General features: G+C 48.7%; 1 protein-coding gene across 1 annotated transcript; it reads left to right on the forward strand.

Annotated features, from left to right (window-relative positions):
- Positions 1-223: 223 nt before the first annotated feature.
- Positions 224-19,150, forward strand: itprid2 (ITPR interacting domain containing 2; the record flags this gene model as incomplete). Its single annotated transcript, XM_089002160.1, has 20 exons — positions 224-422; positions 1,900-1,936; positions 5,363-5,412; positions 5,499-5,555; positions 5,805-5,844; positions 6,888-6,983; positions 7,064-7,211; positions 7,931-7,991; positions 9,921-10,028; positions 10,106-10,361; positions 10,967-11,105; positions 11,737-11,788; positions 11,862-11,947; positions 12,017-13,672; positions 14,707-14,766; positions 14,842-14,966; positions 15,512-15,629; positions 16,530-16,586; positions 16,699-16,941; positions 17,934-19,150. Coding segments are annotated over 20 exons (3,663 nt in total), but the record flags the coding sequence as incomplete, so codon positions are not given.
- Between the last annotated feature and the right edge of the window lie 962 nt (positions 19,151-20,112).

The raw sequence follows: 20,112 nt of genomic DNA on the forward strand, positions 1-20,112 counted from the left end.
GGTTGAAATGCTTCCACGTTGTCCATGAATCCATGGTCCTACCTGGTTCTCGTGGTTCCTCGTTCTCATTTTGTGTCCTCGCAGGTCTACTAGCAGCGGCGGTCATGGATAGTACTGCCATCCTCTTGGAGGACGCGGTCCCACCTCCAGGTCATCTTCCTTCATCGCCATCAGGTTTGGTCTCTCTGGACCTTCGTCGACTCATTGTTGTGGTTCCCTACCGTCACCTCCAGATGGCAGCGCCGCTCCCAAATGCACCCTGGCGTCCCTAAGACGGCGGGCCTGGGCCAAGAGTAAGGAGTCCACTTGGCAGGACAGCCAAAACACCCCGACGTCCCAACCCCTACAGAAATCCTCGCACGAACCTGCACCAGACTGCACCGAGTCCGACGGAGCTCCGAAGAAGACCGCTGAAGAACCAGGTCAACCTCACCATCCACACACAGACACACTTGTTTGCGGATATTAGCGCACGCAAGACGTGGGTCTTGGATCTGGTTGGTAGATCATGAGGAGCCGTTAGAACTTTTTCATCTGTCGTCGGGTACGTCGATCTTCAGCGTTCGCTATGCTCGGAATTGCGCTACGATCGCTCTGGCATTCAGGTCCGCGACATGAAGCGCGACGCTAGCAACATCCGAGTGAGCGGCCGCCATCTCTTGCGGATCGCATGAACTTGTTTTCTGAAAGCCAGCAAGACGTTTATATTTGTGCTGCCTTCACCCCAGAGGATTTTCATCATTTCAGTGTTTGCGCTCGTTAGCCTGCCGCTAGCTGCTACGCTGCACACAGTCAATATTGTGCTAGTCAGGTATTTCGCTGGCGGCGCAGTGGTTTGGGATGGGAATCTTTTGTTTCCTTGCTCTTGTTTCAACACGCCACCTGCTGACACTTGGGCGTCTTTAACCCCCCACCACCACCACACCCAAACCACCTCTTCTTACTTGTAATAATAATAATAATAATAATACATTTGATGTATGAGCGCCTTTCAAAACTCTCAAGGTCACTTTACAGTCACAGGATGAGATTTCTGTGGGTGTGTATTGGCAGTCACACGCACCAGTTCACTCAACCCGCAAGTAACTCAAATATATAGAAAGTTAGCTAGACAGCTAATAGATAGCTAGCTAGATACATAGCTAGCTAGCTAGACAGCTAATGGATAGCAAATAGCTAGCTGGCTAGATAGCCAGCCAGCTAAATAGCCAAATAGCTAGCTAGGTAGTCAGCCAGATAAATGTCCACATAGCTACATAGCCAGCCAGCTAGACAGCTAATAGATAGCTAGCTAGGTAGCCAGCTAAATAGCCCAATAGCTAGCTATCTCGACAACCAGCTAGACAGCTAATAGATAGCAAATAGCTAACTATCTCGACAACCAGCTAGACAGCTAATAGATAGCAAATAGCTAGCTAGGTAGACAGCCAGATTAATAGCCAAATAGCTAGATAGCCAGCCAGCTAGACAGCTAATAGATAGCAAATAGCTAGCTAGGTAGCCAGCCAGCTAAATAGCCACATAGCTAGATAGCCAGCTAGACAGTTAATAGCTAGCCAGATAACTCATTCACTGCCATTCACGAAGTATGGACAACTAATCTAATCTAATCGAATTTATGTTTCGCTGACGCCGTCCGCATGTACTCCAAGAGCCAAAGAGCTCTTGGAGTACATGTCTCGTGCCTGTTGAAACCTAAATTCAGGAGGATCTCCTTCGGGTCCTCCTTGTACAGGTCCAGCAGCTCCGACATGCCGCAGGTTTGAAAGTTTTGGGGGAAAAGTAGCGGTTTATAGTCCGGAATATACGGTTTGTTTGTTTTTTTATTTGGGGGTGGGGGGGTAAACCATTTGTCTGCCGTTGTCTGCGGACTCTCTTGTGACTTTGTCACTTTTGCAGGACCCAACAAGATCGCCTGCTGGCTCGACCAATGCAGGTAAGTCATGTGTGGGGGGGGGGGGGGGGGTGCAAGGGGGGTCGTTGGTCGAGCGCCGTTTGCTTGTTTGAGGAGTCAGAGGGGGAAAACAACCCTTTCTTGGTGTCATATACTAATAATAATACATTTCATTTCGAAGCGCCTTTCAAAACTCTCAAGGTCACTTTACACTCACAGGATAAGTTTTTCTGCGGGTGAGCAGGGGCAGCCACACGCGCCAGCGTTCACTCAGCCCGGAAGTAACTCAAATAGATAAAAGTATAGCCAGCTAGCTAATAGATAATCAATAGACAGCCAGCTAGCTAGCTAGTTAATAGATATAATCCATTTCATTTCTAAGCGCCTTGCCTTTCAAAACTCTCAATAGATAACCAATAGATAGCCAGCTAGCTAGCTAGATAGCTAATAGATAACCAATAGATAGCCAGATAGCTAGCTAGCTATCTAGCAAATAGATAGCTAGCTTGCTATCTAGCAAATAGATAGCTAGCTAGCTAATATATAGCTAGCTAGATTGCCAGCTAGCCAGCCAGCTAGTTAAGTTACATTTACCACCAAAAAATATAGATATTTTTTGCCCTTTGCATCTTTTTTTGAAAAGAATTGAAGCTGTTTTGTCAATCTCAAGTGCCAGAATTAAAACAATTGCCTAACTATTTTGACACCTGGATTTGATGGCTGAAATGTGATTGGTTAAATGCTTAAATATAAAAAAAACAAATCTCAAAGCAGCACAACTGGGGAAAAGTAATGAAAGGAAGATGAAAAACAATTTGGAATTATTTCAAATGGACAAAATATAATTAACATTAGTCTGTGATTCAGATAGTTTTAGGCCAGCAGAGAAGGCCGAGCAGGCACTGACGGTCCACCACTGCTGCACTGTCGATCTGCATGTGTTGCTGACATTCAAAGGCTCGTTGCTTCAACGTTGATGTTTCGTTAGCAGATCCAGTGGTCTAATGTAGTTTTTGTTTGAACCTTAATAATAATAATAATAATACGATGTAAAAAATATATATATCTGCATCTTTGGAATGGAAAATGGTGGGGGGGGTTGCAAATTGAAGCCCAGGAAGCTAAAAAAAAACACTGGCAGCTTTCTTGTCAGATTTGAAATCTCTTTGACCTTTAACCTCGCACTAAGAGAACAAAAAAAAATGTCTCAGCCCATCTGTTCCGATGGAGTCGGCGCTCCAACTAGTGGGCAAAAGGTGCAGGGACACTTTGGGGCAACGCGGCTAATATTAATAATAATAATCCATTTCATTTCTAAGCGCCTTTCAAAACTCTCAAGGTCACTTTACAGTCACAGGATGGGTTTTTCTGTGGGTGAGCAGCGGCAGCCACACGCGCCAGCGTTCACTCAACCCGAAAGTAACTCAAATAGCTAGCTAGCTAGCTAGATAGCGTCGAGCCAGCCAAATAGCTAATAGACAGTAAATAGATAGCTAGCTAGGTAGCCAGCTAGATCGCCAGCTAGATAGCCAGCTAGCCAGTCAGATAGCAAATAGATAGCCAGCTAGGTAGCCACCTAAGTGAGCAGCGGCAGCCACACGCGCCAGCGTTCACTCAACCCGAAAGTAACTCAAATAGCTAGCTAGCTAGCTAGATAGCGTCGAGCCAGCCAAATAGCTAATAGACAGTAAATAGATTACTAGCCCGGTAGCCAGCTAGATCGCCAGCCAGATAGCTAGCCAGTCAGATAGCAAATAGACAGCAAGCTAATAGACAGTAAATAGATAGCCAGCTAGGTAGCCACCTAAGTGAGCAGCGGCAGCCATACGCCCCAGCGTTCACTCAACCTGGAAGCCAATCGCTTGCCTCCCCTCCTCCAAAGTCTAGTTGTCGCCTTCGCTTGTAGCGGCGTGGCAAATGGACGGCGCGAACCGCCTACCGACGCCATTTCTTTTCCCCTCCAACGCTTCAGAGTGTGTTTAGTGTCATCGGCCCGCTGACGTGCGACCAAAACGCCATCTTCGCACGCACACACACACACACACGGGCGCGCGCACCGTCAAACGCTGTCGAGAGCCAAGAGAGGGAAAGTCAACAAAGGAGGAGTTGCTTCTTCTCCTGCTGAGTCAACATTCTTATCACACACACGCAGTGTTACAATGTTGCTAAATTACCATGACAACCAGCCCGGCGCGGCCCAACACGGTCGTCCGTCCAATGGAGGACGTGCGAACGTGGCGGCTGTCCCCGAGTTACGCAATCTTTTATGGCGCGCATTAGCGTGCGAATGTGACGCGTCACGCGTATGGGCCGATTTGCATAAGTGTGTGCGTTTTGCTGACTGTGTCAATGTTGAAATTTGTTGAGGAGCTTTAAAAAAAAAAAAAAAAAAGCGTTGTGAATGTGCGACAGGAAGAAAAAGGGTGTGTCGTTTTTGCGTGTGCAGCTAGCGTGACGTTTGTCCCCATTGATAAGCGTGTCGTCGTCTTGCATGAGCGTGTCTGGGCCACCCTCGCTGAGTCAGTCCAGTCCGGTTTAGTCTAGTCCAGTTGGGTCTGGCCTACGCCGGTCCGGTTTAATCGAGGGTTGAGCCACCGCGGACGATCGCGCAGCCTGCCGGACAGGTAAGTCCGGGTTAGCTAGCACGCTAATCGCACGCATCGCGCTGTATCATGTCAGCCTTGCTTGCCGGTTGGTGCCACACAAGCAATTCCTTCACCGGCAGCCGAAGAAAGTTGCTAGCCTAGTCTAGCCTCTGTTCTCACTTGCATAACTGGCTGGCTGGCTATGTAGCTAGCTAGCTATTTGGTTATTTAGCTAGGCTGGCTGGATAGCTGGCTATCTATTAGCTATATATTAGCTAGCTATCTAGCTAGCTTTCCATGTATTTGAGTTACTTGCGGGTTGAGTGAACGCTGTCGCATGTGGCCGCCGCTGCTCACCCCCAGAAAAAAACGATCCTGTGACTGTAAAAGTGACCTTGAAAAGCGCTTAGAAATCAATTGGATTATTATTATTATTATTATATTAGCTATGTAGCTATCTATCTAGCTAGCTATTTAACTCATCCGTTGCCTGTAAAGTGACCTTGAGGGTTTTGAAAGACGTTTAGAAATTAAATGTATTATTATTATGATATTATTTTTTTTAATATTATTATTATTATTATTATTAGCTGGCTATCTATTAGCTATATAGCTATCTACCTGGATAGCTATCTAACTTATCCAGTGACTGTAAAGTGACCTTGAGAGTTTTGAAAGGTGCTTATAAATGAAATTTATTATTATTTTATATTATTATTAGTATTATTATTATTAGCTATCTAGCTGGCTAGCTATCTATTAGCTATATAGCTATCTATCTAGCTAGCTATCTAACTTATCCTGTTACTGTAAAGGGACCTTGAGAGTTTTGAAAGGCGCTTAGATCTGGGACCCATGCGGTTTTTCGTTTTGTGTTTGTCAGGACGCCGCTAGCCGCGTCGCTCGACGACCAGAGCGCCCCCGCGTGCAAAGGTAAGCCTTCCCTCGCCACTTGAGGACGCTAGCGTGCGTACGTGCGCACGAAGGCTTTGTAGGCAACGCTTGTCACTGGCCAACAGGGGCGGCGACCAAGAACGGCGGCAGCTTCGAAGATGACCTTTCGCTGGGAGCTGAAGGTGAGCGGGTCGCCCTTCCTTTACTTCCTGATTCCACGCGAGGGCGTCGGGGATGGGGGTGGTCACTTTTACCTAAAATGATATCGTGAGGTCAGCAAAATAAGCCCACCTGCAACGCCCGCCCCCAAAAAAATCCCTCCCAAGGGGTCACGATTCACTTTGCATCTTGAATCGATGAAAAGGAGACCACTCGTACTCGTCCGGGTGCCTCCCGTCATGTTTGACGTTGTTCTTCTGATGTCATTGCAGCCGACCATCTTCAGTCCGGCAACAAGAAGACGGGATCCCGGTGAGTCCTCATTGGTCGCAGTCTCCTCGTCAGTGCGCCGGCCGGCCTGGCCTCGCTCCCCGTTTTGCCCCCTCAGTCTCCTTTAGATAGCCAGCCAGATAGCTAATAGACAGCAATTAGATAGCTTTCTAGGTAGCCAGCTAGATAGCCAGCCAGATAACTAATGGACAGCAAATAGCTAGCTAGCTACAGTAAAGTCTCGTTATATCTATATCGGATATATCGATAGTCCCGGTTATATCGATACTATTTCTATGCACGCACGGAGAAAATTACATGCAAACAGGGTCTGATATATCGATAGTCCCGGTTATATCGATATTTTTTCGGACTCCCTTGAATATCGATATAACGAGACTTTACTGTATTTAATTGAGGATTTTCATTGAATAACATAAATATACAGTAAAGTCTCGTTATATCGATATCGGATATATCGATAGTCCCGGTTATATCGATACTATTTCTATGCACGCACGGAGAAAATTACATGCAAACAGGGTCGGATATATCGATAGTCCCGGTTATATCGATATTTTTTTGGACTCCCTTGAATATCGATATAACGAGACTTTACTGTATATAAAAATGTTGGCTACCTAGCTGGCTATCGAGCTGGCTACCTAGCTGGCTATCTTTGCTGTCTATTAGCTATCTGGCTGGCTATCTAGCGGGCTACCTAGCTGGCTATCTATTTGCTGTCTATTAGCTCTCTGTCTGGCTAGCTGGTTATCTAGCTATCTGGTTGGCTACCTAGATAGCTAGCTATTTGCTGTCTATTAGCTATCTGGCTGGCTAGATGCTATCTAGCTAGCTGTCTATTAGTTATACGGCTACCTAGCTATCTGTCTATTAGCTATCTATTGGCTATCTATTAGCTAGCTAGCTTTCTATCTATTTGAGTTACTTCCAGGTTGAGTGAACACTAGCGCGTGTGGCTGCTGCTGCTCACCCACAGAAAAACTGATCCTGTGACTGAAAAGTGACATTGCGAGTTTTGAAAGGCGCTTAGAAATAAAATGTATTATTATTATTATTATCAGTGGCGGTCTGGCTGCCGATCACAAGAGGGGTCAGTACAAAGAGAAAGGACGGAGCATGAATTCCACCGGCTCCGGAAAGAGCAGCACCGTGTCAAGGTGGGTCGTGGGAACCGCCCGCTGGCGGGCCGCTTTTTCCTTCCTCTTATTAGCCGTGATATAACTTGGCGCTCACGCAGCGTGTCGGAGCTGCTGGACCTGTACGAGGAGGACCCAGAGGAGATCCTCCTGAATTTGGGTTTCGGGAGGGATGAGCCCGACATGTCCTCCAAGATCCCCTCACGCTTCTTCAACGGCTCTTCGGCGGCGCGGGGCATCGACATCAAGGTCAGCTGCGGCAAACATAAATTCAATCAGATTAGATGACATTAGTTTTTGAGTGTCCTCCATACTTCATGAATGGCAGTGAATGAGCGATCTGGCTGGCTACTTCGCTAGCTAGCTATTTGCTATCTATAAGCTGTCTAGCTGGCTGGCTCACTATCTAGCTCGCTAGCTATTTGGCTATTTAGCTGGCTGGCTGGATAGATAGCTGGCTATCTATTAGCTATCTATTAGCTAGCTAGCTATTTGGCTGTTTAGCTGACTGGATAGATAGCTGGCTATCTATTAGCTAGCTAGCTATTTGGCTATTTAGCTGGCTGGCTGGATAGATAGCTGGCTATCTATTAGCTAACTAGCTATTTGGCTATTTAGCTGGCTGGGTAGATAGCTGGCTATCTATTTGCTACCTATTGGCTAGCTGGCTATCTATTAGCTATCTATTAGTTAGCTGGCTATCTATTAGCTATCCATTAGCTAGCTAGCTAGCTATTTGGCTGGCTGGATAGCTAGCCTGCTATCTATTAGCTAGCTAGCTATTTGGCTATTTAGCTGGCTGGCTGGATAGATAGCTAGCTATCTATTAGCTAGAAAAACTTATCCTGTGACTGTAAAGTGACCTTGAGAGTTTTGAAAGGCGCTTAGAAATGAAATGGATTATTATTATTATTATGATAAAACTTCTTGTGAGCTGGCGCGGCCAAGTGACTTCCTGTGCATTGCAGGTGTACCTGGGAGCTCAACTTCAGCGGATGGAGCTGGAGAACCCCAACTACGCTCTGACAAGTCAGTTTGTTTTCCCTTTCACCTCTGGCGCCTTTAGCTTTAGCATCGGTGGCTAATTGCATTGGGCGGTGGAGCTCGCCGCCCACGGTTGCCGGGTCACAAAGATGCGCTTGTGAGGCTACCGCTAACCCCCCTGCGCGGCCCCCGTGATAATTCCAAGATCGCCGCCTTTATTTGGACGTGAGCGTCCGGGCCGTTAAAGTGATGCTTTGCAGCACCGTACATTGCGTCCTTCTATTTTTAAACCCTCTCGCCCTGTTTGGAGAGTCTGGAACTAAAAAAAAAGTCTTTGTTCACCTTCTCATGAACTCTCATGAATTTTTGGCCCTCCTTGCTGTCATGCCCAAACGTTGCTTTTCTTGTTTTTCTCCTTTTAGGTTAAAATATTACTAACTAGCTAGCTATTTGCTATCTATTAGCTGTCTAGCTGGCTGGCTAGCTATCTAGCTGGCTAGCGATTTGGCTATTTAGCTGGATGGCTAACTAGCTGGCTATCTAGCCAGCTACCTAACCAGCTATTTGCTATTTAGATAGCTAGCTATTTGGTATCTATTAGCTTTCTAGCTGGCTGGCTATCTAGCTAGCTAGATATTTGTTATCTATTAACTGTCTAGATGGCTGGATATCTAGCTATTTAGCTGGCTGGCTACCTAGATAGCTATATGCTATCTATTAGCTGGCTGGCTGGCTATCTAGCTAGCTAGCTAATTTGCTATTTAATTGGCTGGCTGGATAGATAGTTGGCTATCTATTAATTAGCTGGCGAGCTTTCCATCTCTGAGTTACTTGCGGGTTGAGTGAACGCCGGCGTGTGTGGCTGCCGCTGCTCACCCACATAAAAAAATGATCCATTGACTGTAAAGTGACCTTGAGAGTTTTGAAAGGTGCTTAGAAATTAAATGGGTTATTATTATTATAATATTAGCATGAACAGTTACCTTTTAGTTTTAACGATTATAAACGTTAATAAATATTTACCTTATTGCGCAACGTTGTAACCTAACAATTGGCGTGTTCGTTGTGAGAGGGATGACCAAAAAAGCCGGCAAGTTGATCACAGATGATTTATTCCTAACAATTTGATCGAGGCTACTTAGCTAGCTAGCTATTTGCGATCTATTAGCTGTCTAGATGGCTGGCTAGCTAGCTAGCTATTTGGCTATTTAGCTGGCTGGATGGATAGATAGCTATCTATCTATTGGCTATCTATTAGCTAGCTAGCTTTCTATCTAGTTGAGTTACTTGGGTTGAGTGAACGCTGGCGCGTGTAGCTGCCGCTGCTCACCCACAGAAATACTGATCCTGTGACTGTAAAGTGACCTCGAGAGTTTTGAAAGGTGCTGAGAAATCAAATGTATTATTATTATTATTATTATTATGATTATGGTTATTATGATTATGATGATTAAGACCCGGCTGGCTATCTAGCTAGCTGCCTAGCTGGCTTTCTATTAGCTATCTAGCTGGCTATCTATTAGTTATACGGCTAGCTAGCTAGCTTTCTATCTATTAATTACCTACTGGCTGTCTAGTTAGCTACCTAGGTGGCTATCTGTTTGCGATCCATTAGCTATCTGGCTGGCTCACTAGCTATCTAGCTGGCTATCTATTTGTTATACGACACTACCTAGCTAGCTGTCTATCTATTAGTTATCTATTGGCTATCTATTAGCTAGCTAGCTTTCTATCTATTTGAGTTACTTCTCGGTTGAGTGAACGCTGGCGCGTGTGACTGCCTGTGCTCACCCACAGAAAAACATATCCTGTGACTGTAAAGTGACCTTGAAAGTTTTGAAAGGCGCTTAGAAATTAAATTTATTATTATTGTTGTTGTTTTTGTTATTATTATTATTAATTTTGATTAATTATTATTAATTATTGGTTTGGAGGTTGACCGCGGCCCCGTTCGTCTGTCTGCCCATCCGCCAGGTCGCTTCCGTCAGATCGAGGTCTTGACCACGGTGGCCAACCAGTTCATCCAGCTTTACGGCCACGTGTCTGGCCAGCCCGTCCAGAACCTGGGCGGCGGGGATCAAGGTAAACCCCGGCGGGCATCCGGGTGCGCGTCCGGGCAATCCGCTTTGCGCTTAACGGTGACGGGTCCTTGACCTCAGGGGGAGGCGAGGCTGCCACGGACCCTTCGGCGCCGTTACCGCTGTCGCTTTTCCAGAGGAAGAAATCAGCTCAGAACGTGGCAGAGCGTCTGAAGAAGAGCCTGAGCAAGCACAACCTGCTGACCGCCTCGCCCGCCGACAAGCCGCCGCCCATCTCCGCCCGAGCGCCGGGCGACGACGACGTCCGCAAGAAAGACGGACGATCGCTGGCCACCGTCGCCGAGGAAGGCGAGAAGGAGGCGCGCGCGCCCCGCCGGTGGGTCACCTTCGGAAAGGTTGCTCGCACAACAACTCTGCATGTGACCCCACCCCCTCAGAACCTTTAATTGGATGCACATGGAGGGGCTATCTCTTAGCTAGCTAGCTAGCATTCGATCTAGTGGGGTCACTTCCGGGTTGAGTGATTATTAGCTAACCCTTAGCTAGCTAGCTAGCTTTCTATGTATTGAGTTACTTCCGGGTTGAGTGGTTATTAGCTAACTCTTAGCTAGCTAGCTAGCTTTCTATCTATTTGAGTTACTTCCGGGTTGAGTGATTATTCGCTAACACTTAGCTAGCTAGCTTTCTATCTATTTGATTTACTTCCAGGTTGAGTGAACACTGGCGCGTGTGGCAGCCACTGCTCACCCACAGAAATACTGATCCTGTTTCTGTGAAGTGCCCTTGAGAGTTTTTAAAGGAGCTTAGAAATGAAATGGATTATTATTATTATTATTATTATTATTATTATTATTATTATTATTATTATTATTATTATTATTATCGGCTCTGAACCTTGTGGAAAATCCGCCTCAAAATCCGTCGCGGTCAACCAGTCTTACGAGTGACCTAACATGTCCTTTCCGGTGTCCCCCCCCAAAGGCAAAACGGCGACGGCAAGCCCGAGTCGGCGGCGACTGGTCAGAGCGCCGATGACCTGCGACCCACCGAGAAGGCACCGGCGCCCACCCTGCTGGCTCAACTGCGCAGCGAGAACGCCGACTCTTTTGACATGGAGGAGGTACGGCCTTCTGTCCGCGTCCGTCCGTTTGTCGCCCCGTGGACGTGTCTCCACAGTGATCTTTTGACTCTGTCAGTCTTTGCTTCCCTAGTGGGGAAGTCGCTGGATGGAGCTCAGTAGCTCCAGACTCTTGAGTTTTTGGCTATCTATTAGCTATCTACTAGCTTGCTCTCTAGATAGCTATCTACAGTATTTAGCTTCCTATTAGCTATATAGCTATGTAGGTGGTTAGAGATCTAGCTACCTATCTGTTGGCTATTTATTAGCTAATTATTAGCTGCCTAGCTCGCTTTCTGTCTATTTAGCTTTCTATTATCTATATAGCTATCTAGGTGGCTAGCTATCCAGCTACCTATCTGTTGGCTATCTATTAGCTATCTACTAGCTGGATATCGAGCTATCTATCTGTTGGCTATCTATTAGCAATCTACCAGCTGGCTTTCTATCTATTTGAGTTACTTCCGGGTTGAGTGAACGCTGGCGTGTGTGGCTGCCGCTGCTCACCCACGGAAATACTGATCCTGTGACTGTAAAGTGACCTTGAGAATTTTGAAAGGCGCTTCGAAATGAATGTTTATTATTATTATTATTATTATTATTATTATTATTATTATCATCATCATCTCCTTAGATTCAGAGTAACGAAGGCGAAGCCCTCCTGTCCAAAACGTCCCGAAGCTCAGGTGAGAATTTCTTTTTCCTTAATTCGATGGCGGGGCAGAGCAGCCAGCGTCTGAAGTCTTTTTTTTCCGGCAGACCTCCTGCGGACGGCGAGCCAGCAGTCGGACAGCAGCGGCTTCGCCGAGGAAACGTCCTCATTGGACACCGCCGGCAACCTCAAGGTGGTCCCTTTGACCTCTGACCTTTTCATTACGCTCGTTTCTTGACGAGATTTCAAACGATGTGTTCAGGTTCAGGAGAGCAGCGACAGCTGTGATAGCGAAACCACCGTGACGTCGCACCCCTCGCAAGACGTGGCCACGCCCGTGGCGCCGAACCATCCGCCGTTCGACTTGCCCGACACGCAGGCCGATAAGTCGCCCGGTAACTGTGCTGGGGAGGCCACCCGACAAACGGAGGGTTCCCGGGAGCCGGAAGACCTCGGAAAGGGCCCGGAACAGTCCGTGCCGGTGCCGCAGTACAAGGCCCACCAGCTCCCCAAGAACCCTGCGGCAGGAGATGGCGGCCCAGAACCTCAACAAGATCCTGAACAAGAAGATGCACGAGCTTCTCAAGCTGGCACCCAGAAGGATCTGGAGCCGCCGGCCTCTGAGCCGCCAGCCTCTGCACCGCCTCCCTCTGAACCGGCCGCCACAGAACCGCCCTGGCTTTCCTCGTGTCCCGTCCCCTCAGCTCATGCCCCGTGTCTTCAGGCCGGGTCACCCCGGGATCCCGTTTTCCGACTCCCCATCTCGGACTCCCCCGTCCTGAGCGCACTGAGTCGGGTGAAGCAGCGTTTGGGTGAAGTCGGCCCCCGCCCCAGCAGAAGGTGCCATCGAAGTGGTCTTCCCTTGCAAAGGTCCTCCTCCCTGCCTTCCTCACTGCTGTCGCCCACCAGGGTGGTCTCGTCCGTCAAGGTCCAGCTTGGGCCAGACCGGGCCTTTTGCAGTCAGCCACGCTACGCCTTCCGCTACGCCCAGGAGCCCGACGGCGAAACGGAGCGCGCCGACTCACCCACCTGCATTTCCACCCTGGTGATCCAGAAAACCGCCCCTGGCGACGAGCGAGCCGCCGCCCCGCATCCCCTCGTACACTCGTCCCACTCGCTGAGATGCGCCAGCCCCCCCACCGAGTGGCCCTGGATCAGCCAGAGCGTCCCGGACCTTTCGACCGCCCGGGAGCCGCTCAGACAGCACGGGCGGAGCGGGAACCCGAGACAGGACCTTTTCCTGTCGCCGAACCCCAGCCCCGGACCGCAGACCCCTTTGTCTGCGCCCTCCCTCAACCCGCCCTCGCTGTACGCCACGCCTCTCCACCCCTACACCAGCCTCCCCAACCTCGTCCAGCCTTATTCCAACCACTTCACCTTCAACCCGTCCCCTTTGGCGACGCCGCCCCACTATGGTAGTTTGTGGAACTTTCCTCTAGGAACCCCCCCCGCGCACCACTACCACGCCGCCAACTACCACGCGCCGCACCCTTTCGTGGCCCATAGTCCACCCTACCTGGGTTACCACCACAGTTACGATCCCGCCCCTTTCACCCCGCCGGCTCCGGACCCCGTGGCACATTGGGGCGGCGGCTTCCTCCCGGGTCAGGGCCAGTTTCCCTGCCCTCACCATGGTCCGGATCAGAATTTGGGTCAGAGCCCCCACCCCGGTGCCAGTAACTTCCCTCATCTGGGTCACGGTCTTGCTCATGGTCCCTACCTAGGTGTCAGCCCTGCAACCTACCTGGGTCTGGGTCTGGGTCCGGGTCTGGGGCCGAGTCTGGGGCCGAGTCTGGGTCCATACAACGGGCTGCTCTCGGGTTCGAGTCCGGCTTCGGGTCAAGTGTTGTCTGCGACGGAGATGCAACTGAGGAGGGTTCTTCATGACATCAGGGGGACCGTTCACCATCTCAACCAGGTCAGTCCTCGCGTCAGTCGAGTTTCAAAATGGCAGAAGGAATTCCGGCAATTGGTGCCTAGTTTGTCTTGGGAAGCCATTCCAGAGAAACGTTTTGCTTGGTCCCTAGGAGACATTTTTACAGACATTTCGTCTGTATTTTGGTTTGCCTTTGAACTGGAAAAGAACTGAAAGTGTTTTTAGTTCTCCTGAAACTTTTTATCCATTTGTTTTCTGGATTCTCCTCAAACAAAGCAGCTATAAAATGTCAACAGGGCCCCCGTTCCGGTTCCGCGTTGATGTGATGTCCACAAAAATGAAACGAAACCTGTCATTAGCTGTCAATCCAGCTGGTTGGCTATATAGTGGATATTTATTAGCTGGCTACTTAGCTGACTATCTATTGGCTATCTATTAGATATCTGGCTGTCTATTAGCTATCTATCTATTAGCTCTTAACAAGCTGGCTAGCTGGCTATCTATTAGCTATCTATCCGGCTGGCTAGCTATCTATTATATATCTATTAGCTCGCTAGTTAGCTGGCTATCTATTACCTATCTATTGGCTATCTGGCTGGCTATATATTAGCTGTCTATCCGGCTGGCTATCTGTTAGCTCGCTGGCTAGTTAGCTGGCTATCTATTAGCTATCTATCAGCTAGCTGGCTGTCTGGCTGGCTATCTATTAGCTAGCTGGCGGCTATCTATTAGCTAGCTTATTCATTTGAGTTATTCCGGGTTGAGTGAACGCTGGCGCGTGTGGCTACCACTTCTCACCCACAGAAAAACTGATCCTGTGACATTAAAGCGACCTTGAGAGTTTTGAAAGACGCTTAGAAATGAAATGGATTATTATTAGTGTGTGACTCAATTGAAAGTCGGCCACTTGCTCATCGTCTCGGGTGTGCACGCTTAAGCAATCCAATCCTCTCTTATTCCATGAGTGTTTTAAAATGACGGATGGTCTGGCGTCCAAAGGGGGTGTGTTGACTTTTGATATGTCCATCGTAGACGCGATCTCTCGTGATCTCTCTCCAACTTTTGTCTTCTGGCAGCAGCCGCAGCAGCAAGGCGTCAACACCCCGGACGTACGTCCCAACGGTTCTTGCCGACAGGTACGCGACCGGCGCTCGCCACGCCGCCCGTCCTTTGTCCTTTATTAAATCTTCCGTTTGACCTTTGGCCTTCAGGACCTGGACGAGCTACGGCAGAAACGGCGCAGTCTGGCCGCCTTCCGCACGCAGATGGTCCAGCTGGAACTGTCGCTCGTCCGCCAGCAGGCGTTGGTCTATAAACATCTGAGTCCCGCCGACAGGTACACTAACTCTTAGCCTTGGCTTTAGCTAACGAGTTAGCTAGCTCGATCGATGAGCATGTAATTTCACAAGTTTGCTTTGCTTTCGTGGGCCGAATAAAATGATTTGGAGGGCCAGATTTGGCCCGGGGCCTTCACTTGGACAACTAGTGTGTGAGGGATTAGCCAGCTAGCTGAATAGAAAGAGAGCTCAGTAGCTCGATTGTAAGCTAGCTTGATTGCTAGCGAGCTTTCTCGCTAGATCGATCTCAAGCTAGCTGGATCGCTAGCTAGCTCAATTGCAAGCTTGCTCGATCTGAAACTAGCTTGATCACTAGCTAGCTCGATCTCTCAAGCTACCTTGATCGCCAGCTAGCTCGATTGCAAGCTAGCTTGATCGCTAGCTAGCTCAACTGATGAGCATGGACTTTCACAAGTTTGATTTGCTTTCGTGGGCCGAATAAAATGGTGTGCAGGGCCAGATTAGCCCCTGGGCCTCGACTTGGACACCCGTACCTTAGAATGTGTGTGATGGCGCTCCTCCATTGACGCTTGCGCCTCCGCAGGCTGGAGGTGGAACAGCTGGAGTCTCTGCGCTCGGCCGTCAGAGACGAACTGCTAGCGTTGGAACAACAGCTCGAGGACAAACTTCTGGAACTGACGCAAGACGCGGCGCAGCCCAAGGTAAACCTTCCTCTCCTCCCTCCTTTGCACGCAGCCACAAGGACGCCCACACTACTAATAGACAGCAAATAGATAGATAGCTGCGTGGCTAGCTGGGTAGCCGGCCAGATGGCTGGATGACCGGCTGGCCAGCTGTATAGCTGATGGACGGCAAATAGATGGCCAGCTGGATAGCCAGCTAGGTAGCCCACTAGATAGCCAGCCCGATAGCTAAGAGACAGCAAATAGATGGCCAGCTCGATAGCCAGCAAGGCAGTCAGCAGTTTTATATCTGTTTATGTTCTTCAATGACAATCGTCAATTAAATAGCTAGCTAGCTAGCTATCTATTTGCTCTCTATTAGCTATCTGGCTGGCTATCTAGCTGGCTACGGTTACCTAGTTAGCTGTCTATCTGTTAGCTATATATTGGCTATCTATAGCTAGCTAACTTTCTATCTATTTGAGTTACTTCCGGGTTGAGTGAACGCAGGCGCCTGTGGCTGCCGCTGCTCACCCACAGAAAAACTCATCCTGTGACTGAAAAGTGACTTTGAGAGTTTTGAAAGTATTATTGTTATTATTATTTTTTTTATTATGATGGTTATTATGATTACTACCCAGCTGGCTATCTAGCTAGCTACCTAGCTGGGCTATCTATTTGCTATCTATAAGCTATCAGGCTGGCTCGCTAGCTATCTAGCTGGCTATCTATTAGTTATACGGCTACCTAGCTTGGTGTCTATCTATTCGCTAGCTAACAAACTGATCCTGAGAATGTAAAGTGACCTTGAGAGTTTTGAAAGGCGCTTAGAAATCAAATGGATTATTATTATTATTATTATTATTATTATTATTATTACTAATTTGCGCGTTGTCTGGCCTACCCCCCCCCCCCCCCCCCCTCTCCGCCCCACTTCAGCAGGGCGTGGCCACAAACGAGGCATCAGCCAGCTCGGCGCTGCGAGCCATGGAGCCGGTCAGTAGATACGCTGCGCACACTTTGGGCTTGTTGTCGCTTCGGATTTGACGTCACGCCTCCGACTTAGACGGGTCGCGGGGGAGCTCCACTCATACTCGTCCTTGCGCAGGTGTCGGACCTCCTGAGGGAGCAGTTCCTCCTGCAGTCCGAGCTGAGCGACGACCAGCACCCCGCCTCTCCGCCGCCCCCACAAGGCCCGGAGCCCGCCATCTACCGGGCGTCCATCAACATCACCCCGGTGCCGCCACCGCGACCCGACAGGCGGCGGGACGAGGAGGGAGCGGGCAGCAAAGATGCGGCGCCGGGGGCGGGACCGACCCACGATGACACCCCGCCCCGACTCGTTGCCGAGGTACGCTCTCTGAGGTCAAAGGTCAATGTGAATGGAGAATAGTCCACATGTTATTTAGCATTCTGGTTTTTGGGGGATGGCCCTCTTATCTTTTCAAAACATCGTTTAGCAAGTTGGACACAAGCAGATTTTTCTTTTTTGTTGTTGGTTTTTGGGTGGATTTACCGTGGTTTGTGGTTTTTGGGTGGTTTTTGTGGCACGGCCCTCTTGTCTTTTCAAAATATCTTAAGTTCGACACAAGCAGAATTTTCTTGTTTGGTGTTTTTTTTTGGGTGGTTTTCGAGCACGGTCTTCTTGTCTTTTCACAATATCTTTTAACAAGTTGGACACAAGCAGAATTTTCTTGTTTGTTGTTTTTTTGGGTGGTTTTCGGGCACGGTCCTCTTGTCTTTTCAAAATATCTTTTAATAAGTTGGACACAAGCAGAATTTTCTTGTTTGTTGTTTTTTTTTGGGTGGTTTTAGGGCACGGTCCTCTTGTCTTTTCAAAATATCTTTTAATAAGTTGGACACAAGCAGAATTTTCTTGTTTGTTGTTTTTTTTTTTGGGTGGTTTTCGGGCACGGTCCTCTTGTCTTTTCAAAATATCTTTTAATAAGTTGGACACAAGCAGAATTTTCTTGTTTGTTGTTTTTTTTTTGGGTGGTTTTCGGGCACGGTCCTCTTGTCTTTTCGCAATATCTTTTAACAAGTTGGACACAAGCAGAATTTTCTTGTTTGTTTTTTTTTTTGGGTGGTTGGGTGGTTCTTGAGTGGTTTTTGGGGCACGGTCCTCTTGTCTTTTCAAAATATATTTTAACAAGTTGGAAACAAACAGAATTTTCTTGTTTGTTGTTTTTTTTTTGGGTTGTTGAGTGGTTTTTGGGGCACGGCCCTCTTGTCTTTTCAAAATATCTTTTAACAAATTGGACACAAGCAGAATTTTCTTGGTTATTGTTGGGGGGAGTGCCCGCCCCCCCAAAAAAACAAAACGTGTCATTGTGCTTCGTGCAGGTCAGCGAGAACGTGACCCAGGAAGCGAACTTCGAAGAACTGTCGTCACCCGAGCAGGCGCCCCTCCACCTGTAGCCCGGTCGGCGCATCTGCAACAATGCGGCAGCGCAACACTGAATGTCGACGACACTGAGAGCAACAATAGCCGGTGACTTTGGACTGTCGCTGGTATAACCGGCACCGAGCAACCGGTGAGCACTTTCACCTTTGCACCAACACAAACGCCACAAGCGCCAGCGGTCTTGACATCAGCAGGAACCAGCACCGGGACCACTATCGCTCGATGGGACCCCAGCCTGTCATTAGTGGGATCAAAAAGTAGGACCCGGAACAAGTCGTGAGGCGCTCTTCAGAACCGACTCCGGTCAACAGGGGGAGCAAATCAGACCGGGAGCGCACTCATCAAGACTCCAGATCAGTAAACACAGCCGAGCGAGCCCCACAAGAAGAAACGATTTCCCAAAGCGCAGAGACCTCACGCGCTCAGCAAGACTGAAAATGGGAGGAGTAAGTGGATCCGCTCCCCAGGAACCAAAACCGGAACAACCAGAGGCATCCGTAGAGGCCGGGACCGCTCGGACCGGTAGAAGCCGGAACCGCTCGGACCGGTAGAAGCCGGGACCGCTCGGACCAGTAGAAGCCGGGACCGCTCGGACCGGTAGAAGCCAGGACCGCCCGGACCGGTAGAAGCCGGGACCGCTCGGACCGTTAGAAGCCGGGAACGCTCGGACCGGTAGAAGCCGGGACCGTAGACCAGTGCCGTCACCGCCAATACACGCCAGGACTGTCCCAGTTTGCTCGTCTCTCGGCTGATTTCGGAGCAATTTCACCGCTTACTTGGTCAACACCATGATCATAGCCGCGTGGTCGGGTAGCGCGCTAGCTAGCTAGCTAAAATATAAAGGGACATGTTTGTTATGTTGACGTTGACAAGGGGCCACCAAGCTTGTCTTGAAAGTTCTAAGGAAGGTGTCCACTCATTCACTTGATGCCGTGTCCGTCCGCTATTGCGATTGATTTTATTTTTGGGGTTGTTTGACCCCCACGACCTCATCCGCCATGTCGCTCGCTGTTCCTTCCTTGGCCGCTGTGAATCTTTGTCGCTAACCAACTGGGGCGGCCTTCGCTTTGAACCAAAGTGTGCGACTTTTACCCATGTGGGGACGTCTCCCTGCCTCTGAATAATAAAGAAAAATGTATTTATTTTCATTACAAATGTCTCCCGCGTGCTAATTCCGGGCGTTAGCTTCCAAAGGGGGCGATGACGGTGAGCACGCCCGCCAGAAAGTGTCTCGCTGGGCAAAAATAGCTAGCTAGCTACCCAGCTGGCTATCTATTTGCTATCTGGCTGGCTCGCTAGCTATCTAGATGGTTAGTCATACGACTAGCTAGCTGTCTATCAGCTATATATTGGCTATTAGCTTGCTGGTTTTCTATCTATTTGAGTTACTTCCGGGTTGAGTGAACACTAGCGCGTGTGGCTGCCGCTGCTCACCCACAGAAAAACTTATCCTGTGACTGTAAAGTGACATTGAGAGTTTTGAAAGGCGCTTAGAAATCAAATGTATTATTGTTATTATTATTATTATTATCGTTATTGTTATTACTGTTATTATTATGGTTATTATGATTACTACCCGGCTGTCTATCTAGCTAGCTACCTAGCTATCTATTAGCTATCTGGCTAGCTATCTGTTAAACAGCAACCTAGCTAGCTGTCTATCTGCTATAGATTGGCTATCTATTAGCTAGCTAGCTTTCTATCTTTTTGAGTTACTTCCGGGTTGAATGAACACTGGCGCGTGTGGCTGCCGGTGCTCACCCACAGAAAAACTGAAAAGTGACCTTGACAGTTTTTAAAGGCGCTTATAAATCTATTATTATTATTATTACCCGGCTGGCTATCTAGTTGCTATCAGCTATCTGGCTGGCTCGCTGGCTATCTATTAATTATACAGCAACCTAGCTAGCTGTCTATCTATTAGCTATATATTGGCTATCTTTATAGCTAGTCGCCTCAACGTGCACTAGAAGCGCACTGAAACGACCTTTCGGGGGCTGTGCGCGATGAAGGCGGTTCCTGGCCCCGCCGGCCATTTTCCTCCCACAGTCTGGAGGCGGCTCGGCAAACACGCCGGCCTCCAGCAAACACCAGCGTGACCTTTGTGGGGCCGTTGGA

Source organism: Hippocampus bargibanti, linkage group LG08 (assembly GCF_051943395.1).
Source record: "Hippocampus bargibanti isolate YZ-2025 linkage group LG08, ASM5194339v1, whole genome shotgun sequence".
In the NCBI taxonomy this organism is placed as follows: domain Eukaryota; kingdom Metazoa; phylum Chordata; class Actinopteri; order Syngnathiformes; family Syngnathidae; genus Hippocampus; species Hippocampus bargibanti.